This window comes from Botryllus schlosseri, chromosome 14, assembly GCF_051294905.1.
Source record: "Botryllus schlosseri isolate E-star chromosome 14, Bs_hap1, whole genome shotgun sequence".
Taxonomy (NCBI): domain Eukaryota; kingdom Metazoa; phylum Chordata; class Ascidiacea; order Stolidobranchia; family Styelidae; genus Botryllus; species Botryllus schlosseri.
Window position 1 is genome coordinate 14,338,249 of NC_137249.1, and position 26,591 is coordinate 14,364,839.

General features: G+C 42.7%; 2 protein-coding genes across 9 annotated transcripts; one reads left to right on the forward strand and one right to left on the reverse strand.

Moving 5' to 3' along the window:
- Positions 1–3,868: 3,868 nt before the first annotated feature.
- Positions 3,869–12,708, reverse strand: LOC145456505 (N-fatty-acyl-amino acid synthase/hydrolase PM20D1-like). Of its 2 annotated transcripts, XM_080334625.1 has the most exons (11): positions 11,277–12,690; positions 10,434–10,847; positions 9,124–9,362; positions 7,191–7,277; positions 6,788–6,924; positions 6,395–6,514; positions 5,892–6,012; positions 5,462–5,626; positions 5,151–5,325; positions 4,659–4,758; positions 3,869–4,130 (listed from the first exon to the last, which is right to left on the reverse strand). In XM_080334625.1, exons 2-11 carry the CDS (start codon positions 10,699–10,701, stop codon positions 4,001–4,003), a joined length of 1,542 nt encoding a protein of 513 aa, XP_080190751.1. In that variant the 5' UTR covers positions 10,702–10,847; positions 11,277–12,690; the 3' UTR covers positions 3,869–4,000. The 2 variants fall into 2 exon arrangements, 1 of the variants encoding a protein (XP_080190751.1); XR_013920623.1 differs by having other exon boundaries at positions 3,899–4,130; positions 5,147–5,325; positions 10,434–12,708.
- Positions 12,709–15,935: 3,227 nt separating this feature from the next.
- LOC145456504 (uncharacterized) lies at positions 15,936–23,286 on the forward strand. 7 transcript variants are annotated; one of them, XM_080334622.1, is made up of 6 exons: positions 15,936–16,071; positions 17,460–17,684; positions 21,568–21,595; positions 21,655–21,889; positions 21,944–22,021; positions 22,276–22,438. In XM_080334622.1, exons 2-6 carry the CDS (start codon positions 17,461–17,463, stop codon positions 22,293–22,295), a joined length of 585 nt encoding a protein of 194 aa, XP_080190748.1. In that variant the 5' UTR covers positions 15,936–16,071; position 17,460; the 3' UTR covers positions 22,296–22,438. The 7 variants fall into 7 exon arrangements, 6 of the variants coding, with proteins under 6 accessions (XP_080190748.1, XP_080190747.1, XP_080190750.1 ...); XM_080334621.1 differs by having other exon boundaries at positions 22,078–22,276; XM_080334624.1 differs by lacking the exons at positions 15,936–16,071; positions 17,460–17,684 and adding an exon at positions 21,343–21,508 and having other exon boundaries at positions 22,078–22,276.
- The last annotated feature ends 3,305 nt before the right edge of the window (positions 23,287–26,591 follow it).

Here is a 26,591-nt window from a genome sequence, read left to right on the forward strand (position 1 = left end):
TGTTACCTCATGTTGCCTACACGCGCGACCCATGCTCATCATCATTCTATTAAAGGATTTATCAAATCAATACACCACAACATTGCGATATAATGAAAAGATAGGAGGGTGCCGAAACGGCTTGGAGTAGTCTTTTAACCGGACACCCACCTTGGCGTTTAGGTCAATGCGTATGTATAATTTTATTTACTTTCAACTTGTTATTTAAAATGTCAGCATATGGTGCAATCACTGATAGACTGTGTCCCGTTGAATAATAGGGAGGGATATAGTTTCATCAATGAACGATTGAACAGAACATAAACACTTACACAGTCCAAAATGCCTCAGTCGCCAGGAAGTAACCCCCATCAATGCGTACCATAGGCCTGCAAACATTCAGTCCTTCACTGTTTTTTGTTTGTTTGCCCGTTGGATATCTTTTCAGATTATATTGAATATTAAAGCCACTCGTGATTTTTAACCATTGGTTAGCGAGTGAAGGGCTGTGATGCAAACGTGTCAGCAACGATTTTGAATTGTTATCATAAGTGGTATTGTGATTTGTGTGAATGCAGGAAATTAATTATGCCCGTATATCGAATCGCCTGTTTGGATTAGATATTGCAGAAGCAGTCGGTCAGTTTTGTATTGGGTGAATTGACTCTCCAACACCGATGTCAATTCGGTTTTTAATCTCGCTGTTTGATGGAACAAAGTGTATAATGGACGTTTTGTGACTTTCGTTTGATATGAAAGATTAAACTATAGAGCTTTTTACATCGTTAGTTCGAGTATACAAATATGAGTTCCTGGCGATGCCAAAACTGCCAAAAAAAAAATCTGAAAAATGCCAAAAACAAGCTATTTTTGGCATATGCAAAAATAACACAGCCTGAGTCTTTGAGATCAGACACCCACCTGGATAGTACGTTCATATTGAAATGAACCCGAATATTTTCGTCTGACACCCGTCAGGGGTAATCGTCAGCAACTAGTAAATAATCGGGAATAACATCGTATATCAACAATTGTGCATCACAAAATTTGACGTCATGCTGGAGGAGGAGATTGTCTTTCGGCGACAGAACCGTGTCCCGCTAGCCCCAATATCGATTCCCTAGTCGCTGAAAAGTGTCAGGTATCGTGCGCAGCTCATATTAAATCCAAATAAAATGAAGTTGATCATCATGATATTTCTTGTTGTATTTCTCCATGTTTAATAAAATATTACTTCTTTTGTGGTAACCACATGCCCATCGCACAGCGTTGTGCTGACGTAACGTTTTAAATACGTGGTTGCTCAACTGTGTGGCATATTTAGTCTCGATATCGCATTCTTGCGGCCCACTACCTCTACGAAATTTGTAAAGTGGCCCGCGACCCGTTCTGAGTTTATGACACCTGCTCTACACCTATAGGGCCACAATTTTTTCGCGGTTTTCGATGTGTGTATTACCGTTCAAAATTGGGAGTCATAGTAATGTCGTATAGCTTCAATCAAATAATGATTATTATCAATCATTAAAGCGTCGAATCAGAATGCATACTTGATATTCCACAATAGGTGTGAGTGGGCACAGTATAGCGCTACATATAATGATATGCACACCAACACAGTGTACTTTCCAGTGGCACACCGATGTCTCCAAATGTCACTAAGTAGACGTGTCGTTAGCTGATATAGCCTACATCGAAATATGTTAGTTGATCAGAAACTCTTGTTTGTTGACTCGTGGTTTCATAATCAAATGTGTGTAATGCTCTGATGTTGACATTACAGTCTTGGACGATGGACGTTCAGTGGTAGGCGTGTGTTAAAACGAGGTGAAAGAGAATGCACCCCATTACTGTGAGTGGTCAATGATCTGGTCAAGCAGAGTCGACTTCGGTGCAATACCCGCATTTTCTAAAACTGTTTTGCATCGGATGTCAACGTATGCGCTGTACTTGCACGCGGCGCGAGTGTTGTTGTGGATATCCAATATCCATACTGTTTATATAGCTCAGTGATGCATACACGCGCGACGTTGAAAACCACCTCTGACAGTCAAGTTATATACCTGGAACGCTACGTGATCGGTCTGAGCCGACGTCAACGCCGTGACACACTTCCAACAGCTCACTGTTGTTGTAGTTTAGCTACTCGTTCAATACAATGCTTGAGTGTTGCTGAATGCTGAATGCTGATGCGTATGTGGAAGATTTTCATATTTCTACTGACCTACAAACTATGTTTTCGTCATATGATGCAGATAGCGACGCTCGATGTCGGTTGACTGTCATTTATCTCGTCACAGTTGGGCCATCCTTGTTATTACAGGCGTTTAATTGATTCTGTTGCAGCGTTACGCATAATGTTCTCCCACAGCAACATTTGGTTCACGATGAATAATATTCATCATGCAGAATTTTATCGACCGCAATTTAATTTTAGTCATATATAACGGTAACTTGAACACATGAAATGGGATATGAAACTATCTATGCACTAGCAAAAACGCCACAGCAATTTACTAATAAATCCGTGGCAGTGGAAGTAGATAAACAGAGACAATAATTGCCGAAACCCAAACCCCCAATTTGGTCCCCAAGATTGAAGGGGTCCCTAAATTAGTTCGCAATTCCACGTAAGTAGAGTGTTTTCGTAAGATTTATCGAACATTTAAATGGCCTATTACGAGCTACCATATTGTTGTTTCACGTAAAAATCATCGCGCAAATCGGTAATGCCGTGTATTGCTTTTCGCCTCGCCTACGGGCCTTACGGCGGAGGGCACAATTCCATGACATTATCTGAAATGGAGCTGTGGGGTAAGCAAAAGTTACCTGGCGCTTCTCCAAAGCAACACTATCATTTGGATCCCACGATGCGGTCTAATTATTATGTGTATAAACTTTGTACTGAGCAGCACGATCCCAGCTCTCTGTAACTTCCACATGGTTCAGTTTCCGGCCTTTGTCAGCCCATGAGAGCGTATTTACGACTGCTTCTCACAACTTACATGAGTAGATTTTTGCGTCGCTACTTCTACTTCAAGTAGTTTCAGGATTATTTTAAAAGGACTACTTCTACTCGTACTTAGTAGATTTATGCTGTGCTACTTTTACTTCTACTTAAGTAGCTTTCTTGGCTGCTTTGACTACCTCCGTCACACTTGCGAGGAAACGGTATATTTCTAACATCGCTAGATCCTAGATGCCCTTGATATACGCTTTAGTTTAAGGGTAGGCCTATGCAACCTATATGCGCCACACTAAACATATGAAGTTTCAGCCAACATGCCGAGAAAACCTTGGCCTAATATGACCGCAATATGTTGGCCTAACTAAACCTACGATATATAGGTATACCTCGATTAAAGCGGGCGTGGAGAGTCCATGGACCGGATGTCGCCGGATTTTTTTTTTCACTTTTGGTCGAAGCCAGATTCGCAATTTAGCGGACGAGCCTGGATCCGGATTCCATTTTGAAGAAACAGCATCGGACAGGGAATTTATCAATTTGCCCCGCCGTAATGTCCATAGGCACCTAAATGGCCTGTGCCGAATAGTCCTGTCCTTGCAATCTGAGCCCCACAGTACAAATGCACCATGCAGTAGAGGAAAATGATGCGCCCCGTCAAGAAATGAAAGATTAGAATTGCGTGCGTCTCACGGACACAAGTTTTTCTTTTTGTTTTGTCTGACACGTTCGGTCAGTTCCAATATCTTATTGACCATAGCGATAAAATCGGTTATAAAGTAACAGATTTGTCTCTGTTATGTAACTGTGTGTTGTCATATGCCGTTCGTGACTTTGCGTACCGCATCACCGTGACAACGTTTTTCTATATTTCGAATTTTGTTAAGCGCATTTACAGACCGCAATAATCAACATTCCAGGTCATTTCGTAATTTCTGACACATACAATTGCCGTACGGTGATAAACAGGTGTTATTAAAAAAAAACATGCAGGATCCGTCGATACAATCAAAAATTAATCTAAACAATATATTGATAAAGAGGCAGGAAACGTCGTCACAGCTCGTGATTCTCGTGTCGTAGCTCGCGCACCGTTGTTCTGTCAGCATTAATAAATAGATGGTAATAAAAATTGATCATTCTCTGATAATTATCCTTGCTTAGGAGCTCGTCCTCGGCGTGGATCCTGAAATAGCGACGGAAATGGTCCTTATATGGATTTTCATTAAAATCGCATGACCAAGTACACTTTAAAGTAAAAGCAGTATTTATCCCATTCCCACCTTATAGAATAGAGTGCAAATAAGTAATCGCACTTTCTGCGGTACAAAATATTGCTTTCACATCCATTGCAATGAGTGAAAACGAGTCAAATACATGAACTCTTATATATTCGTATATATCCAAGGGGTGGAATTGGTCATCTTTTCTTGTAATCACCCATACTGGAATATATAAACCGAACACAGTAGTTATAATCTCCATAAGTATTGGTGCTTTGTCACACAAACAGGGTCGCGCGGACGCATTTCTCTGCAGTAAGCGTGGTCAATATTATGATGTTGAAATGTTCAAATGACTCCTCAATTCGGACTAGGCATACGTTCATTTCATCAAGAATAGCATCTGGCCAGTGTGAGTGCTTATCAATATACCTCTCATGTGGTCTGAGTATAGAGTGAGTAAGCTACAGCAATGTCTCCTATTTACTTACGATGCAAGATCCTTGGGTCCTACCAGTACTGGGTTGAACCGATATATGTTATCGCTTAGGTCCAGGTAATGCTTGGTATCAGTTGCGGCAACCATCAGAGCTGAAAAATGGTTTTGTTAAATATTTTGCAGTCATATATGCAGCTCAGTCGAATTACACTACATTGCAACGGCGGCAACCCGTGCGATGTTGGATGTGAGTTTGATGAAATAAGAATTATAAATACAATACACCCACAAATAATATATTATCTAACCCTTCCGTACTCTTTGTACGCTTATTAGCATTGTCACTGCGTTAGTGATGAGTGATTGCTATTGATAGTTACCATTTTCATGGCAATGAATACCGGTACCACTCATCAGATGATGTTAGCCAAACATTGCGGGTAACGGGCAATATTTGAATACTAAAAATTGCTGTAGTTGAACACCATATATGACTGCCGACATTTGTACGCGAGAAAAGAGCCCATAATTCCGACTCACTCACATGGTACTGTGATGCCGCCTTCGAACAGTTGCTCAGCTGTGTCCGCAATTACTTGGTACTGCAACGAAGTCTTTCGGTCGAATGCTGATATCGGGTGTGATGGGAAATAAGATCCAGCCAGTTCGGTAATTGTCACTCGCATGTCGTTGATGGTATTTCTGACGTGTGTCAACACCTACGAAACCGGAGGTCTGGTTAGTAGTTGCAGATTTATTCTGGCCATAATCTAGAAATACTAATATAAAAAATGTGGGATGTCATATCCATGAACCTAAACGTCCCTGTCCAAGAAGAGATTACCAATAACAAACCTCCTCTTTGGAATCCCTTGGGTGTATGCGATGGTTTATCACAGCCCACGCGGAGGAGGGTATCACATTGGATTTGGTACCTGCATGAAAAATGGTCGGCGCAGTTGTTGTCCTTGCCATTCCCTGTAAAGTCTTGTGGTTGGACAATCCCCAAGTGATAAGAGGCTGTAGCAATATTGCGCGAAATTAGCTCCGTAGTGATTAAACGCAGTATAATAGTTACTGTCGCATTGTGTTATGAAATGAAAACGGAATATATAGAAACAGGAACAATTCTACGGAAATACCCGCTGACCGTTTTATCATGCTGAGAGATGCCGATGAGAATCGCTGGTAAAGGGCCGTATACACTATGTTAGCAATAACAATGAGTGAAGATATTGGATTCATACGTATCTGATATATCTATCAATTTATGAACACTGTTTACCCGGAACAGCCACAGGTTGCTGAGCACAGCATTAACTGGAAATCCGGCAACGGGCGCCAATTTCAGAAGCGTCTCCTCCATCAGTTGGTCAACTAGCGCCGGCATTTGCTGGGTATGCAATCTGCAAGAAAACATCTGTGAAACGCTCAACGTCTAGTCAAGTATGGTTTGTGTCGACGACATTGAGGCGCCACTGTGGCATCTCTTCTGAGTCACAATGTCATTTATCTTTTCGAAATATTATCTTCGTACCCGGTGGGTGCTCTCCCTCTTCCTTGCAGTTTTAGTCATAAAATTATCGTATCAATGTAAATGTAACAGCTTGCTGAGGACTTCAAACCAATTAAGATAAGATTTGGTTCACCAGTGGGCCGAAGCTGAAGCACATTGCAAATTTCAGTTTGGACCAGATTGCCGTTATATCAATAGGTTACTTTCCTGCATGGTTTAGTTTCTAACACATTCGCTCTGATCTCAAATATTAGATCTGATGATTACCTTACCTGTGCACAGCCCTCGCCATGATGCTTACAGCAGACTCTTTGTTTGGCATTGATGAATGACCTCCCGTGTATTCAACAGATATGTTCAAGTTCAAAAACCCTTTTTCCGACACGCCGATTCTGCAAAGTGTTTTGTCATCTAAATTTGCGAACGTTACATTTAATATTATAGGTGAACTCGGCGAGTGGCATTATAAACTCCGGCAGCACTAGAAGGTTGCGAGTAAGGAACTCTACTTTCATGTCCGGACAAAGATCACAGACATCGGTGCATTTGCACATAGCTTTGCTAATGCGAAAAGTGCATTGCAATCATGCAACATTGCATTATCGGGATGTTGTAAACGCACACAATCATTTCACAGATGTATAGCTAAAGCAAGATCTACTTACGAAATTATATTTTGTTTAATTCCCGGTAGCATGTCCTTGAGCACCAACATGCCTTCGTCGATCACAAAATGCAATTTGTCGACACTTTGTCGTTTCAAAGTGCGTGCGATGTTAACAGCACCAACTTTTCCCATAACCTGGACATCAAGTTGGGAATGAAATCATTGAATGTTTATTTCGCTATAAGTTATACGGAAGCTCGAAATATTTGCAAGCATCTTAGCTCAGTGACACCCCCGCTCTCGTAAACCAGAGGTTGTTACAACATTTTCCCACTGTGACTATATGTAGCCATACATTTATACAAGCTCATGATTTATATGCTAGCAGCAGGACAGGCGCTTTTAAATTTTGGTAAAATTCTCAAAGGGAGGCCTGTATGCTGGATTGATTGATTAATTACCTCTTCGTCGTGTCCGTAGGCGAGGTAGAAGCTTCGTTCTGGAATCCGACCCCTTTTGAGAAAACTCTCCAAAGCAGATAACTGAGCCTGTGTGGAGAAGGTGTTGGATGCAAATAGATTATTTCTGTAAAATTTCCTTCAGTAATGCATCTCATGGCGATAAGAAATAACAATTTCATTCCGACCCTATAATAGTAAGTTTATATTGATCGGAACGTGGCGTAGCACGAGTTTCAGAAACAAATAAGATGGAAAGTGTTGTCTGTCGAATTGACCATTCCTGAGAAGCCGATTCTGCCTCGAGTACACTTCGATTGCAATAGTCGATTACGGGCAAAGGGGTGATCCGAAACGCTGACCGTCAAACCCACAAGATCCGACACAGCATGTTGGACTCGCAAGGTCGCAACAGCAGGGACGACAGAGCGTCATCAGCCTCCGAGTTCATGTAGCCACGATACGAGCTTATATGTATATCTGAACTATGTACAATTGTACGTATACATTGTGTGTGAGTGTGTGAGTGTGTGAGTGTGTGAGTGTGTGAGTGTGTGAGTGTGTGAGTGTGTGTGTGTGTGCTTGTGCGCATCAGTTGATATCCTACAACCGACACTTCGAGCAGTTTCCTGATTGAGATCGACGATTCTGTGAGATTTTCTAGTATCGAAGTATCTATCGAAGGTATGTGGTCTATTTGGCGGCCTTAGCTACACTCTGCCAGTCAGCGTGCTGTTGATACTCTTCAAGACTCTATTCCTATCAAAGTTACAATACGGAATTCTTTGTTGGAGTGCTGCCTGAAAGGATACAATTGACCCACTGCAAAAACTTCAACATCGGATCATCCGTATCATTGCCAAAGCCCCTTGGGGGCCTGGATGTGCAACTGATAAATCGCTTCTCAAAAGATTTGGTGTTCTAAACTTAGAAGATATGAGGAAGCTAGAAATTGCCAAGTTTATGTATCAGTTCCATTGCGGTCAATGTCTCTCAAATTTCAACGACTACTTCACCTCGGAGACAAAAGCGCACAAGTACAGCACACGCGCGTCAACGAAGAACAACTACCATATGATCAGGACTGAATACAAGAAAACGCATTGCTCTATCAAGTATGGCGGACCCCAATTGTGGAACAGCATCTCGCCGGCTATCCGACAGTCGTCGAGCATGTCCGCATTCAAGTCGAAATACAAGCAATTTCTTCTAAATCAATACTAGCCAGTCTTCAGGATTACCGGACCACGACCTAACAACGACCTCGCCCTCCGCCACATGCCACCTCATTTTGTCGCTTGCGTTTTATATTCTCTGCATTACTTTTCATTCAGTGTGCATGCCTCTTATTTACTTCGCCTAGGCTAAGGTGGGTGTCCGATCTTATGGCTACTCCAAGTTGTTTCGACACCTTCATATCTTTTCATTGTATCGCAGTCTTGTGGTGTTTTGAAACGATGAAAATATTAATAAACCTGATTGATTGATTGATTTATTGCTCTTTATCGAGATTAAGAGAGAGAGAGAGAGAGAGAATTCTTTTATTCGTCGAACCATGAAATACAGTATGGGCAACGTCCACAGACTTACACGTGCAATAATGACCTAAAGGGCATTTAATGCAATACATCCAATTCTGAATTGGTATTATTGCAAGGCCATACTTCGTGAACTACAATGCAACAATAATAGTATATAATTGCTCTTCGTGCCATGTATTGCAATAGCTCGAGTATGAACACCTCCTTCAAGTCTAAATACAAGTTGTTTCTACTGGCAAAATACTAGCGTGACTTTTGAGATTTGTGTGGTAACTTGAGCGGAAAACTCCTGAATATATGCATTGTACAATATTAACGGGTCGATTTTGGGCCTGTATCGTAGACCTACAGTAAATGTGTGACAATGTATTTGTAAGATTGTAAGTGTACCGTACCATCAAGCTGCCTTTGTCGTCGAGGGCTCCTCTTCCATAAACGAGAGTTCCTTCCGCGTCTTCAGTAGCGTTAAATGGATCGACAGACCACTGACTCTCAACGACAGGAACTACATCGAGATGGGCAGCAACCATGTAGGGCAGTAGGTCTCTGTTCTTGCCTTGGACATGGATTAGAAGACTGTAGTTGGCCACAAACTGGTACGTTACAATTTTTGATGAGAACACGGTTGGATGTTCTGTGAAAAGGTACAGCGTTCGCGCACAAAGGTCCTTTACAGCTCGGTCATATATATGTAACCTATATGTAGGCCCTATACACTACACACCAGTGTATCCCTAACTGCGTGCCGTCACAGATTCTCAGGTGTTCCACGAAAATTTTTGAAATTTTAGGGAACTGTATGAATATATAACATAGGGCATTGCATTGATTTACGAAACGACCAGTTTTTAAAACGCCGTTTCCGTGAAGACGTTGTAGGAGTTTTGGCTGTCTGCTTCCATGATCGGTGCCAAAGCAATCAAAATATATTGCCATTTGCATTTCCATGGCTATCTTAACATCGCTTTGCTGTTTTGGCTGACATAAAAAGCGTTAACTAGAGAGACTGGTTGGAAATGTAACAATGCAACCTCACTTCAGCCGTGTTCGTTCGTACAAACGAGAACACCCATCGCAGTGACACGTGAGAATAATTTTGGCAACGTTACTGCTCTCGTAAGTGTGACGCGGACGTTTCATAAATTTGCTAGTGTGCCACAAGCTTAAAAAGTTTGGGGACCACTGCTCTACACGAGTACACTACACATCCGGGGCGTCAAACATACAGCCCGTCGACATCGACACCAAATGCCGAGAAGGTAAAATAATTCACGCTCAGAAAACATGAACCGAAAAGTTAAACCTCTTATATTCCTCACAACGCAATACAGGGTAAATTAACATTAAATATGGAGTATTACCAATACTATTCACAAAATGCAGTCATGGATTTTTATTTTTATTAGCGGCTCGCTCGAATATAAGTTCCCCACCAGAAGTTTGGTTGATCGCACAATGGGTGTTTCCAAGACCAACGTTGGGGGGGGGGGGGGCTGACGAACTGTCTTGACTGTATTCAATCGGTCAATCATAGTATATTTCCCAACTCATTGTTTGCGAATAATGCTCTCCCAATAGAGCATTGCCATTATATTTTAGGTACAATATTGATAATGAAATATTCCATTGGAAACAAAATAGTGGATTTGGAGTTTGACACCCCTGCTCTACAGTCTAAATACTTACGCAATACCGAGTGGTTTACCTCCAATAATGTGCTTCAGAAGACCTTGGAATTCCTCTATATCGAACTGCGCAGATTCCCGCGAAATTGTCTTGAATGTCAAAGTCTTTTTGAACGCATTCCATCGTCTTTCTGTAAGCTCTATGAATTCATCACCTTCAACTTTAGAGCAAGGGCTCAATTTACGGTCGCTCGATGATATCACAGCAAAAGTTCTTATCGCGCATATAACAACTAAAGCGGCGATGAAGACACCGAAAAGTCGAAGCAATGCAACACAGGAATTCATCGTTTGTTGTTGACAAACACGAATGCACGCAGTTAGCTGAACAAAGCTTAAACTTAGGCCAACAAGATCGCTCGTAGCTCGTATCAAGCGTTAGGCTGACTCCATATAAATTGCCAACTCGGCTGTATTCTCAGCAACGTTAAATTCTGAAAAGAAACAATGTTTGTGCCATCGCGACGCAACGACCTATTTCTATTTTACTTCAACTGATACGCTGAGAGGTATTTCGTTTAGGTAATTGGTGAACGGTAAACGTAGGGCTAACTGTTTGTCATGAGCGACTCGATGGTTTACTACTTTACGCACAGACTGATTGAGCTTGCGGAAATTGAACCGCATGTCAGCATCGGAACATTTTTCGGTTGAAGCAATGCACGGCGATATATATAGTAAATAGCAGCTCGTTGCGGCTGCCAACCATGGTGAAATCTGTAGAAATATCGTCAAGGCAAACAGTATAACTTACTTGCACTTGACGATTATCGCGATAGCCTACAAATCTTACAAGGAAACAAGCACTCACAGAGTTAGGTATTCAGCACCAACAAATGACATACGAAATTTCTTATACGGACCTATTCGAATACTTGTGATCTGCGTTCGTCCCCTTATCATATATAAAGCTCATACAGTCGATGATGATCTTCCCACGTCGTCTGATGATAGTCTAATAACATTCAAGTAACTATAGGCTCGTTACGGTACAACTAAGCTTTCTGGTTACACTCGAGTAAAGTTAGGCAGCAAAGTGAATTCAGTAATTTTGAAGATATTTTACAAATCGGCAGTCTAAGTCACAGGGGCTATGAATATTTTCAAAACGGGGATAGTATTCTTACGATCAACTAGTGCCTTGCTTCCGAATCTGACTAAGTCCCGTGTCTGTTGCTATCTCGATGCCTTTAACTATATGTTAACATATTGTACATGATGAGTACACTACGGTTTCTATTGTATTCTATTGCATATATTTCTGCTATCTAATTTTTTTGAAAACCGATCGTTTCAGGCCGACGTCACGTAATCCGTTGTTTAGAAGCGCATCGTGATCGCACGACCAAGAACAACAATTTCACAATGGTATGTAGGCCTATCATTGATGACGACATCGGTTTTGAGTTAGATAAATTAAACTGAACGTTGAAAGCTATTCATGTGTCAATAGATTTCCACTTCCCACATCAAATGATATCAACAAATAGCGCTAGATGGTTAAGGAAATCACGATGACGTATTACACGTACTGTTCAACTTCTGAGCATAACAGCTAGAAAGTTACGCAACATTCTTTGCAATCGGACACGCTCGTGACTCTGGTATTTCACGAACCCGAGCAGGAATTTGTGTTCTAAAGTACAGCATATCATAATCATAACAATGAACCGTTTCATTGTTTTCATCCGCGTGAGACTGTACAGTACAATGTAACGTATATAGGAGGATGTAAAAAGGACAGCCTACGACTACAGCTTTTTGATACACTTGTTAGTTTATCTGCATAGAGTGCACATTGTATAAAGCACTGCATGGCAGTGTAGACCCGCATTACGCCAACGTCCGGCATGGCCTGGGACGAGCGACCGCAAGAAATTAGCGACGTGAATTCACGTGATTTAAACGCGTATGAGTCATAAAGTTATGACGAAACATTCCAACAAAAGAATGAGAAGTCGTGACGAACAGTTCCACGCGTCTGCCGTCACATCAAGATCGTGTTGCTGTCTTAATAACCATCGATATACTTATATTCCATTTGAATTTACAAATACATATGCATTTACTTATTTCTGGAATTTTATTTGAAAGTTTTATCCGGAACATGGCTCAGTTAATTTATATCGAAACATATCGGATCCACCTAATATGCACCGGCGCACCCAAGGCCGGGTGCTCTTACTCCGCCAAAAATTGATTTATTGGGAATTTTGACACTTATGAGATGAGAAAGAATGTTCCAAAATTATCCACCATTCCTCCGTAAACATAGGCCTATGCCGTATTTGCCAAATTGAATATATATGATGAATCCACAGTCCACACATATGCAATTATGCATATTTGAAAATATTCACAAATCCAATATAATTCCCAGCTGTGAGAACGTGTAATTCAACGTACGATTACGCGATAGGGTCTATCTCAGGGGTCCAACCTTGATGCCCTTCACGACCGCATTTCGATTACTTCTAGGCTATATGGTCCCATTCCATCACACAGCCGTAGGACCACTTGCGGACCAAATACACTCTATAAATTAACTACTGTGGGACTACGCATCTCGAGCAGCCCTTGTGGTTGCTGCGCCATCACTACAACTTTGTAATTGCAGAAGCATAAGGTCTCATGTCACAAACAGGGCGGCACAGTTCAAGAGCACAGAAGCATCCCCTGCGACAACACCCTAAGAACCATAAATGACTGAGCTCAGTATAGCTTCTAGTTCAATACCGATGACGATGTTGGTGACCCAGACCAGTGCAGTCAATCCGAGTGATAGGTATAGGCTTGAGCGTGGTGATCTGGCGATTGGGAAGTTGGTAAATACTAGTGTTGGGGTGACTCGAGTCATGACTTGACTCGAGCCACCTTTTTCGTATGACTTGACTTGACTCGAGTCAATTTGCAAAAATGACGTGACTTAACTTGAGTCGACGTTTAACAAATGTGGATTGACTCGTGATTTGAAGCAATATTTACGAGTCGATTTCAAGTCATCAAGTCGCGGAGTCGAAAGAATGGCCGATCTTGCATACATTCGGATTGTGCGCGAAACGCTGGAATAACACGTGCGCGTGAGCAATCACTCATTGATTATGCGTTTTACTAAGCCTCCATTGTTCTATCACAAATAAATTGACCGCCAAAACGAAGTGATCGCAGCTTATAGCTTATACGCTGTCGTAAACTCCAGTAGTAAAGTGATTTGATGGAAAAGTATCTCTCTCTGTTCTATAGACTGCTCATTGCGGTCGTTACTCACTTTAATCAAACCTCTTGTAAGATATTAATGGAACTTTATATAGTTTATAAGGTTGTATTATTCGCCAACCCTCGGCGTAGGCTTAAATTGTATCTCACGGATGTATAGAGGTGGGCTCATATCAATTCGTTTTTGAGGTTTCGTATTCCATTCTCTATTTTGACTGATAAATATAGACTGAGGCTATACATTATACCAGAGGTCTCAAACACGCGGGCCGCATGCGGCCCGCCAGAGCATTTTGTGCGGCCCGCAACGACATTTTATATTTTTATTAGTTTGACAATATATAAGTGTCACATATATATCTTTTCAGGTTATAAAGTGAAAATTGTGCCGAAAGCCTGAAACTATTCATCAAACCTCACCATCACATCAATTGCAAACGCTACCATGCAGTGGAAGATTCACTATTTCGCCACATTTCCAATTCATGATGACAAAACTTGACCCTTAGACGATTCGTGACTGAAATTTGTGAGTGGGGATTGGACGCGACCTTTCTTAAAACTATTCAGACTCGGGCTAACTCGATGGCAAAATGAAGATGACTCGAGTGGACTCGGAATGCCGTGAATTTGTTTGAACCATGGCCGGAACAAACTGATCGCGCAAGTAGTTTGATAAATGGGCGGAATGTGCCAAAACACGATTTAACTTAAACAAACAAGAATTATGAATATGAAAGATAGTGAAAGAATTAGCTCATTCTCAATTCTGCAGCAATACTCGAGGGGATTTCCCTTCTGACTGTGCGGCAATTAAAAAAGGGGAATAATTAGAGAGAAAACGAACAAAGAATCTGGATTGACCTTTGTACTCAGACATGAGACTTGAGTACTTCTACTTGTACTTTTCCACTCCTGATTCTACCTCGCCTGACTTCTGGACACGAGACTTGTGTATTATGTATTTGATAGTATTTATTACATTTTCCCACGAACATCAATGGATTGTCTTTTAATTTCATTGGTATACACTTACTAATAATTTTTATATCTCCCCGTGAACAACAACAGTATAGTATTTGTTCCTTCGGGTCCGAGTGTGAGATCCCGGCTCGTGTTTTAGGTGGATTGTCAACGCGCGTCCGGCCAGATGATACGCCAAAGTGGAGTATCGATTACTTACGTTTGTCTGTGCAGAGTGACGCCTACGGGCTGTGTCATACTGGAATCGTACTCTACTTTGTTATTGATCGAAGATGTAACGGGAGAAATGATCTGTTATGTCTATAAATATACGTGTCAACTCGAGTTCTCGAGGACAGGAAAGAATATCCATGTAAATAAACCCCGCTATTGTTACGGGTCACAGAGCACGGATCACGTGTCGACAATCGATCGAAGCCCGTCGACAGATACCTTGAAAGCTCTCGGTATGGTGTATAATTGTGTATGGATTGTCGCGGTATTAGAATTGTGGTTACGGCTCGTCGGTGGTGTGAGGATCAGGTTTATAGTATACTATAACTACTCAGCTCGGGTATTATACGACGCGCTGCTATCGTTGCTTTTGTCCAAGACCCATTTAACGATGATCAATCTCGCTTTCGAAAATAGACATGCGGCCGCGTAGACTGCATAGCGCCTTTTGTTTTGTGATCCACCCTGCTGTGCCGAGGAGCGACAATCTCGCTTTCGAAATCAGTCATGTCGCCTCGTAGACATGCACAGCGCCTTTGTCCTGCAATACACCCCGCTGGGTCGAGGAATTATTCTCTTTGTTCGAAAACGTTGGACATTGGTCTCGGCCGTCGCTTGGTCACTATACTGGAAGCGAGAGTTGAGTATTGATTAAGTATCACGCCGATTTTCCCCCCTGTTAATGTACTGTGGTACTGTCCCGCTCTGTTTTAATTATCACTCCGTATAGTGCTCTCACAAACACGCGGTTTTACAATCTGATAACCTCTTTTCCATACCGCTCGTGTGAGATTGCCGAGTCGAGACGATAGCTAGTAGTATGATATTGAAAGATGATGTATTCTGGCAGGTTAGAAAGTTTACCAACCCTAATCTCTGATAGTGTAAACAAAATAATCACATGTTTCTTTTATTTCATACATGAAACAGTTCACTCTTTACAAATACGCGAATAGTCTTGTAAGAACAGCTCACGTTTGCCAGATCGGACTTGTACACGTAGATGGGTGACATCATAGTATTTGTCAGCAGTGAATAACGGTATAATACCCCAATTTTTCAGATCAACAGAAATGTCACCATTCACTAGTGCATATGAATGTAGCTGTCTCTCCGAGTTTGTGCCAATGGATTCAGAATCCGTGGCAATACAGAGACCTCTGTAATTAACAATCTTGTCATCGTACAAGCCTTTTTGGATATCTTCTGCGGACACGTACCGGAATTCAACCATCTCTGGACAGGGTAAGCGTGCTTTGCTCTTCGTAGCAGTAGAATTGTGACCAATGATTAATGACGGGGCATCAGTTCTTGCGTCAGCAGTGATCTTGATGTTACAGAATGTCATAGTATGACCTTGTCTGTATGCAGTTTCGATGCAGTCCAGTAATTTGTCATTGAATATCACCCCTGGTAGAGATTTTTTACCATCTGTGATCAAGACTTTCATATAAGTCATCTTGGGTCCATGTCGTCTGGTCGACGCCAATTGCACACGCCCGTCGAAGCTGACTTGCGTGCCATAGAAACTGGTGGCATTGTCGAAATTTGGAATATGAGATGGGGCAGCCCGTTTCAAGTCAATATCTAGCTTGCGCTTCGTTGCAGTATTTTCGTACGGGTTGTATTTACATGCCATGATGTAATTATGCCTGTAAGTATGTCACTAGAGAAAAAGAGTCTTGTATTTATATTCAAATGCTTTGGAGAAAAAAGGGTGGTAGCCAAGTAGAGTGTCATAAAATTTCTTGCCGAATTTTGCCGGCTCTGTTTACCTGTTTTAAGTACTTTCTTCCAATTGTCATGTGGCTCACAGTGTCGATAAGTAAGTGTAAATTGGGTATGCGAGTATGACACGAGAGAAAAAAGAGGCTTGTATGTATATTCAAATGGTTGGGGGAAAAGGCGAGTGGAGGGTCATAAAATTCCTTCCCGCGTTTTGCTGGCACTGTTAAACTGTGTTGAGTCCCTTCTTCTGCTTGTCATGTGGCTACAGTGTCTATAAGTAAGTGTAAATTGAGCTTACAATCACAAATCTTTGCTCATGACTATGGCTGATAACGGGATACCAGAATTGATGGAAGGTGGTTATCCGGTAGACCTGCTCGATGCGATTAGCCCTGCAAATGATATTCCAGAAAATGTAGAAAATCCAGCCCAACCTCCTGTATTCCCATCCAGACGTAGACCTGGGGGTGAGAGGTTTGGTAAATACAGTAGACGAATGATGGAGCACCTCAAGGCGACCATTGTTGAGGCTATCTCAATCGCCCCATCGGAAGCGATGTTCACTATTTTGGGGGAAGTGGATGATATACTTTCGAGATCTAGTTTTCCTTCTCATGAAACATTCACTCAAGATTATAACCGGATAGAGCAAGAAATTTCGCAAATACTATCTCAGTCGAACGGGCAGGATTTGCGTATGCAATTACCCTTGGAACGCATCATGCGTGCGAAAGTTGCCTTTCTCAAAGAGATGTCAGCTGCCAGAGCCACCATGAAATTTTATACGAATGTGTAACTGTTTTGGTGTGCTATCATGTTTTTATTGCATGCTTATGCTGTAATATCATATGTATTAATGTGTGTTTTGTGCTAGCTGTTATTGATTCTGTGTTTTTTGTTTCCAGAATGTCTAGGCGACGACACCTTGTTAGAATTGTGTCTGATTTCGCACAACCAAGCAGCTTGGGTATACCTGAAAATCTGATCGAGATCGTGGAAGAAAACTGGCACTCCATTCGCAGCTCAACACTCGCACCGCACAGTATACGCAGCCTACACAATTTCCGTATACTCGGCCGCAACCCCAGTGACGTCATCAACGATCTACAGGACATCTTCGTCTCACAGCAGTATGGTTTTAGAATCAATTACGCCTTTGCCCACATACTTGATAATGTTGAGACAAGCGAATTGAGATACTATCATGCGTCCGAGAACGCTGGTGTTATGTTGGATACACCTAAAATGATTGCCAATCGTAGTGACTTTGACCAATTTGTAAGCGATATAGACCTGGACGCGGGCTTCGAGAGTGCTCGCTTTCAAAGAGACGATACTAAATTTGCGGTCTTGGCGGTCACAAACGTGACCTTTTACGTGTACAAATCTGACTTCAGATTAATTGGGTGTAGTACAATCGAAATCCCAAAGTCTATTGTGAATTCACATAGTGTTTTGGATTTAATGAAAAATCGACATGGTGTACCCTATGACGATCATTATTGTATATTTCGCTGTGTCGCTGTTATGCTTTGTGGTGGTAATTATCGTGGTGATGACTTACAATCTAAAACACTCTCTCTGGTGGCACAATATTCCGCTTTATATGGGGACCCTGATTCTGGTGTGTGTATGAACGACCTAGATAAAGTCGAGTCATGTCTTAAAGTATCCATCTGTGTATATACATTGAAAGATGGGGTCGGTTATATACTACGGCACGGTGCTCGGGAGGGGTTGAAAATTCACGTTCATTTAGAGGGAGGAAGACATTCATGTTATATTAAAAATTTGAACTTATATTGTAAGAATTATAGCTGTGAGACCTGTCATCGCCTGTTCAGTTCAAAATATTATCTCAAACGTCATAATTGTTTTAAAGGCATTCCTAACCACTACCGTGGGGGTATGTTCAAGCCTGAGCCTACTATATTTGAAGCGTTGGACGAGTTGGGTATAATCGTGCCCAAACCATCTCGTTTCTACCCGTATAACTTGGTTTTTGACTATGAGAGTATATTACAAAAAGGCTCGACCCCAAACGACACTGCTAATGTGCACTATGTAGATCATCATATCCCGGCCGCGGTGGCCTTCGCATGTAATTACCCAGGGTACGAGACCCCAGAAGTACTGATTAGTGATGGCGACCCTGGGGCGCTGGTTGCTAGAATGATGTCACGTTTTGAATTGATCCAAAGTGATTGTTTTGAGTCATTATGTCAACAATTTCATGACGTGTTGGAGCGATTAGATTGTATTGCTCAAGAAATGCATACCGCTGAGCCGGATGTCAAGCGTATGAGCCCGGCAACCTTATTGAAACATCGTTTTTTGAATTATTTGAGTCAATTACCTGTATTCTCTTTCAATGGGTCTCGCTATGATATACCTTTGATTATCCCATATCTGGTGGAGTACTTATCAGACCCTATCAGTATTGTTAAGAGGGGTACGTCGTATATGTCCTTGTCGACTAATCGATTTCGATTTTTGGATGTGACCTTGTATCTTGGCGCCGGTACAAGTTATGATGCGTACACACGTTGTCATAACTGTGCTTCAACGAAGGCCTTTTTTCCGTATAACTATTTCACTGATTTATCGGTATTGGATGAAAAATCTCTCCCAGACCACATACATTTCTATAACAAACTGAAACGGTCTAATATAACAGATGAGCAATATCTTTGGTGTCAATCAAAGTGGGCAGAACATAAAATGACTACTTTTCGTGACTATCTATCTTTCTATGTCAGTTTAGATGTCGGGCCGTTACTGGAGGCCCTCACAAAGCACAAGCAACTCTTTGCTCGTTACTCAATTGACATGAGTAAAGACGGTATATCATTGCCGTCTCTGGCATCACGGTTTATGTTTAATAGCATACCACCTGTATTTACCTTGTTGAATCAAAAGTATAGCCATATACACACCTTGATACGGGAAAATCTACGTGGCGGGCTTTCTGTTGTTTCATTGCGATATGCAGAGGCTAAAGTCACAAAAATCAAACCCCAAATCTATGGTGATAACGCTCTACCTGTAGAACAGGTGCTAGGGGTCGACGCCAACTGTCTCTATTTGGATACTCTTCGTTCACGATTACCGGGGGGCTATCCTTGTCTGTGGTCACCTAATGAAGATTTTACTCTATTCTCCAGGACAAAAACGGCACCGCTCTATGGAAAAATGGCTCACCAATGGCTAAGCTACATTGCGCACTGTCGGGGGGTCAAAATCCAACATCAATTCAATGGTCCTGAGCATCGTATCGGCCTGCTCCAGATTTGTATTGATGGGTATTATAGGACCCCACAAGGGCCTGTTGCACTTGAGCTGTTTGGATGTTTTCACCACGGTCACGGCTGCGAGTTGGGAGCCAGCCCGGATCGTCAAGCCCGCTGGGCCGCGACGCAGCGTAAAATCCAGTATATTCAAAAAGTGGGGTATAAATTGGAGTACATCACAGAATGTCAATGGGTCATTATGCGCCAACGAAGTGATATAGCTGCCTTTATTCAAACTCTCGAATCCAGTAAAATGGTGAAATGTCGGGTCCTTTCAAGTTCGAAACTCTTAGAGTTGGTGTCAAAAGATCAATTTTTTGGGGCCGTTGAGGTCGATATTCATGTGCCTAGTCACCTCAAGGAGCATTTTAGTGAGTTCTGTCCCCTGTTCAAACATGCTTACGTAAGTCGTGATGATATAGGCCCGTACATGAAAGCATTTGCTGAACAACATGGTTTTTTGAAACGGCCACGGAAATTCTTGATCGCTACTCTGCAGGCCACAAAAACATTGTTAATAACACCACTATTGAAGTGGTATCTCGAGAACGGGTTAATCGTTACTAAGGTATTTCAAGCTATCGAGTTTGAACCCATTGAATGTTTCAATTCTCTTGTAGATACGATAACCGAGGCTAGAAGACGGGCTGACGATGACCCGTCCCAGAAGCCACTGGGGCAGTTCTATAAAGACATTGCAAATTCCTGTATAGGTAAAACTATCTCGAATTGTACAAAATATTCTGATGTCAAGATTGTTAACCGCCAAAAAGCTATGGTCTTGGTAAATGACTCCAGATTTAAATCAATGATTGAGTTGTCACCAGATATTTTTGAGGTGTCCATGAAATTGAGAAAACATGTTTGGAACCAACCTAACCACATTGGGTACTTTGTGTATGGGTATGCGAAATTGGCCTTATTACGGTTCCATTCGTATCTGTCCACCTACCTCCTGCCACGGTCCATCGCACTAGCATATTCGGACACTGATTCCTGGTACGGCGCAATCTCCTCTGACAGCCTGCTAAAAGTTGTACGACCCGAAAAACAAGCAGAATTTTTTGAAAATTTTCACAAATATTTTCCAGCAATCGCCTGTGACGAGCACCGTGATGAATTTTTGGCCAATCCTCTCTCGTTCAATGATAAACGTGCCTGTTGTAAAGCTCGTAATCGATATGATCAACGGACCAGTGGTCTTTTCAAAATTGAGGCACAATCGAATATTTTTGTTGGTCTGTCCGCAAAGACTTATTATTGTAATGAGGATAAGTACTCATGCAAAGGGCTCTCGAAAGTAAACAAACTGACTGCTGACATCTACCGGAAAGTGTTGTTTGAGAAAAAACCACATGGGGATATTAATTCTGGATTTGTGCGAAAAAATGCTTCCATTTTTACCTATGAGCAATTTCGATCGGCCTTGTCTCACTTCTACTGTAAGCGAATAGTCGAATCAGATGGTATTCATACGAGACCCTTGGAACTATGATTTTTTCAAATGTGCACTGTTCATGTTCTCTGCTTTTTTATATCTGTTTTCACATTATGCTCTCATGTTGACTCGAATTATTCTATGCATCTTGAACCTTTCACAATAGTGCTCGTTTTCTCGTGTTGTTTACAGACGATAGCATTAACATCGCAATAGTTTACAGCAGGTGGGGAAAAGCGTATTGTGTTTCATGATTGTATAATACAATGAGTTTTTTCTTTTCAGATTTTATCAGCGTATAGAAGGAATCGTGGTGAGTTGAAACTGTTATGATTCATCATAAATTGAAATCATAATTGTCGCAATTCTCAGATGGATCAATACATTGATCATGCAGAATTCTTCCCGCTGCGGGAGTACATGTCTGGGTACGATCATTTACCTCCGTGCGAGCAGAAAGACAAGTTTGAGATTGGCGTTCTGTTTGGCCTGATCATACGACACGAATGTGGGGCAGACCGGGTGGAACTTTTGGCTGAGGTCTTGAAGATAGAGGCTTTGAACATGGACGTGAGAAGACTCAGAAACATCTTGGAGGAGATTGGGGGTGTGTAAATATGCTCTTAGCTCTCTGTCGTTGCTAAGGCACGTTTATTCATAGACACAAGAATCTGCTGGCGTCCTCCTCGCCCGTCTCAGCTACAAGACCTGTCGAGTCGCATGGAATTCCTAAAAACAGGTGGGGTTGTATATTGTGACACAAGTATGGAGTCTTACTATTATTTTATTTTATAGTGTTTCGGCGGCACGTCAAAGACATGTTAAAACGAAGACACTATTTTGTTGGGATACATTGTTTATCTTTTGGTGCTCACTGTGAAATTTTGTTCCATATTGAACGCTTTTTCTATCATCAACGCCTGTCGCTTGCGACTAGTTTTCGAAGGCGGCGTTTCAGTTTGTAATATGTGTGTTATTTTTGTTTTTTCCCAGATGACTCACAACTCAGCTAGCGATTTCATTAGTCATGTTTGTGGCCAGCTTTCACTCAATAGACTTCACCGCGACACCCAAGCCAACTGGCATCGTGTCTCTGTGCTGAAAGATATTCTGCTGGAAGACAATCTGACCGATCAGCAAACTACTCACTTCAAGAAAGAGTTGCAGGATCGTCTACACATTGCCACCACCTTGAGACCAGGTAACAAGCGGTAATAGTCATTACCCGGCACATGTGTAACTATCTTTTGTCTTCTAGAATGGATGAGCTTTCGAAACGACCTGTTGCGGTGTGTGACGGAGCTGCAGTTTCTACCTGTGTTCACGTATGAAGGCGATGGTGTGACGAGCCGACTGCTGACTGATGCCCGTATCTTGAATCGTCGTCAAGTTGGCTTCACAGACCCAACCGATCGTGCCGCCTGCAGCGTACAGAGCCGCGATCAGCGCTTGACTCATGAAGGAAACGACATTAACCGATACCGCTTCATGAACCAGGGTTATCTCCGAGCGGGAGAAGATCGTCGCGCCCCTAAATCCGTCGACACATCACCTACCGTGGTTGACGCCCCGTTTGTCGTTGCGATGCCACAGCGTGCCAGAGACATCATACATCAGTCGCCAGTGATACCAAGACCGAATCTGACTGCCCCGTTTGTCGTGGCGACACCACAGCGTGCCAGAGACATACATCAGTCGCCAGTGCTACCAAGACCGAATCTGACTAAAATCATAACAAAAAAGTCACCCGGCCGGGTATCACCTTACCCTCCCCCTCGTAGACCTCGAGCCTTGGCCAGGACACCGCTGAGCCCTGATGATGCCTCGTCTTCTCGTGTCGATTATGACACCTCGCTTCTGGTGTAAAAAGACGGCCTCGTGGACATTGTAAGATTCGCTGTGTGGACGGTTTGCGTGACGCTCTGAATCGCCATATTTTTTCGTGTACCTGTCCTTGTTATATATAGAAGTGTGTTTGTGAATACATGTCTCGTCGTGTCAAAACAGCCTTGGTGATGGATTTCTCGACAGGGAGGGCGTGTCTTTTGGCAGGACCGTCGTTTTCGGGGAAGAGTACTTTTATATTTAAAGTCATAAAAAATATCGATCAGCTTTCAAAGGGGCGAATTAAAAGAATTATCTATTGCTATACGGCTTACCAAGACTCCTTTGACGAGCTGCAAGGTGTTGAGTTTTACTCGGATCTCTCCATTTTGGATGAGTTGGCGACAAGCCGCCCCTGTCCTACTCTATTAATTATTGACGATAAAATGGAATTTTCGGACAGGGTGACCCCCTTTTTTACAGTCTACGCGAATCATAAATCGGTGACCACAATATTCGCGGTCCAAAATTTATATTTCCAGTCCAAAAGATCGAGGGACCTCAGTCTCAGCACCCAGTATTTGATTATCATGCGTAATCCTAGAGATCGATCTCAGATTCGAGTGCTTGGCAAGCAAATGTACCCTGGTAACTCCAAGTTTCTAGTTGATGCGTATGCCGATGCGACAAAGAACGCTCACGGGTACCTTTTTATAGATTTGACGCAAGCCACACCCGATTCTAGTCGTGTTAAAACAGGGGTGTTTCCTGGGGATGAACTCGTGTTGTACACGCCACTATAAATAGCGAAAGTGCCGGCACTTTGACACTATATTCATAATGGCTCGGACCAAATCGCTGCCGAAACGTCACTGTTATATTAAGAAGCACGGCGAGACTTTGAAATTTCTGTCCAAGGCGTCGCCCGCGGTAAGGAAGGATATATTATTGGGGAGCTCGCCCGGTTTGGTGAAGGCATTTTGTGAAGTCTGTGTGAATGTTTTGAACGGCAATCTGCGACTGTCAAAACGCCATATACAAAATTTACACCCGCATAAAGACAAAATTCGAAAGCTGACAAGTAAAAAGTTGAGCTTGAAGACCAAGAGACGTGTATTACACGCCAACACCCAACGAGGAGGTTTTATTAGCGGTATCTTGTCAATCCTCCCCTTGGCGGCATCGTTGTTGAAATCTGTTTTTGGCAAAAAATGAATTTCAAAAAAGTGATCATATCGCCTAACCCTCTAGCTCCCTCTAACGCGACTGATTTGAACTCCGAGTTGGACCGATCGATCAGCGCGATTTTGACTATGGACGTTTCGGCCGACAAGAAATTGTCCTTGTATAACTCTGCCATCTCAAAGTATAAAAGTCAACGGGGTCAGATCGACAAGCCTCTTCAGATGACCGACACCTCCAACGGGTTCACGAACGATCAGATAGCCACTCTCCGTGAATTACTGCACGAAGTGAAGCCGGGTCGGGTCACCTCGAAAGTAACACCGAAAGCCCCGTCGTCTCCAAGTACCCCCACCACAAGCAAGATAGCCAAAAGATCACCGCCACTGCAAGAGATCATCAAACGTAGCCGTCGAGCTAACAGGAAGCCGCCCCAGCTCTACGGGTCGTGGACGGCCTACGACGATGACGAGTAAGGATAAATATTTTGATATCAAAGCCCCGGCGAGCTATCGCGGTAAATACTTGCACCCCGACAAGAAGGATTTGAAACAAGAGGATAGCTACACCCTATTCTATCCGTATACAGGCAAATTTCAACGACAAAAGACGATCGTCGGCGGGCCATTTATTCAGATCCAGAGTGACCTCATGGACTTGTCTAATATTTCTAGTAGCAATGATGGCTATCGTTATGTGTTGGTGTCAATTTGTTGTTTTTCGAAATATATGTTTTTATACGCCACGAAACGAAAGCGTCCTATAGATATGATCGAGGGCTTCAACCAGGTATTCGCTCATAAGAGACCACACGTCGTTCAGACTGATGCCGGGAAAGAATTCACGGGGTCGGTTATACAGAGGTTTTTTAGAGACAACCACGTCAAGCACTTTTTTACCAACAGTGATACTAAGGCTAGCGTCGTAGAGCGGGTAATTCGTACGACCCGCAATATATTGAATCGCTACTTTGTCAAGAACCGCACACATCGCTACATCGACGTGTTGTGTGATATCGCAGAGAGCTATAACCAAACGTATCACACCGCGATTTTAATGCGACCGTCGGAGGTTACCAATAGCAACGCGTCTCTGGTGTTCGATAGACTATACAACGGAACCGGACCTCCGGTGTCACCCAAGCTACCCGTCGATCAACCAGTGAGAATTACCACCCGACGTGCCACGTTTGCGAAAGGGACTGCGGGATCTTGGACTCGCGAGATATTTTACGTACACACACGGAAATGGGGGAGCCCCGCTACGTACACCATCCGAGATTATAACGGGGACGTGATTAGTGGAACGTTCTACGAAAGTGAATTACAAGCCATCGATAAAAAAGACGATGTCTATCGCGTAGAATCGATACAGAGAGTGATCGGTAGAGGGCGCAAGCGGAGATATCTAGTGCGCTGGGAGGGTTATCCAAAATCGATGGACTCTTACGTTGACAGTTTTGTATAAAACAGAGACGGTGACTCGACCGTGGTAATCATGGATTTATCGCAGCGGGGTACGTTACGGATACCTTTGGTGGTTCTACAGCTCGCGATACTGCTTTTTATCGTGGGGGTAACTGTGTATAACTTATTCACCGAAACCCAGACGGATATATCTTCGTTAACTAGGGTACTGTCTCTCCAAACCGCCGACGAGGATGACTCTTCTGGTTTTACCGAGTAATTCTTCAATGAGCGTTTTTAAGGCTAACACCGCGAACGATTTTGTAACCCAACTATTCTCCGAGTTAAAATATGATACAGAAAGATATGAGGCATCGCTTGCTGAGATCATGTTCCCAGTAAGCTTCCAGCCCACGTTCACGGTAGACCACAAGCGTGCGGGTATCGAATTTTCTGACAGCGGGCATCGTCACGTGTATTACATACCGCCCGGCAAGTATCGCAGTGTCCCGGATCTGTTGGAACAGTTTCGCTTGCGATACGAGAAAGAAATTACAATCAAGCAATATACCGGTGGCGTGTTCGGCTTGAGCTTTAGGTATCTCAAGAGTCGATTTCCACAGGCCGACGAGCCCTTGATACGGGTCAAAAAAATCAGTGGTGCGGGTCCGCGTCTCACCAGCATCGAGGACACGTTTCCGCGTTATTTTACAGTGGAACATCATGTTTTGAAGAAACAAAAACCAATAGAGTTCTTAATCAGACCGAAAACCATCGTGAAAGATGTAGACACCATTTATATATACACCGATCTGATCAGACCTCGTGTATTCGGCAGCGAGCTAGTACCTCTCCTTCGAAGCGTTCCGGTGACCGCGCAAGAAGGAAAAATACAGC

Coding starts and splice junctions, on each gene's coding strand:
- LOC145456504 (XM_080334618.1), top strand. CDS start 22,249: ATGTGTGTTATTTTTGTTTTTTCCCAGATGACTCACAACTCAGCTAGC. Junction 22,484..22,540: donor TGCCACCACCTTGAGACCAG/GTAACAAGCGGT, acceptor TTTGTCTTCTAG/AATGGATGAGCTTTCGAAAC.
- LOC145456505 (XM_080334625.1), bottom strand. CDS start 10,701: ATGAATTCCTGTGTTGCATTGCTTCGACTTTTCGGTGTCTTCATCGCC. Junction 5,627..5,891: donor GCAACCTGTGGCTGTTCCGG/GTAAACAGTGTT, acceptor ATATTGCTACAG/CCTCTTATCACTTGGGGATT. Junction 5,326..5,461: donor CAAGGGATTCCAAAGAGGAG/GTTTGTTATTGG, acceptor CCGGTTTCGTAG/GTGTTGACACACGTCAGAAA.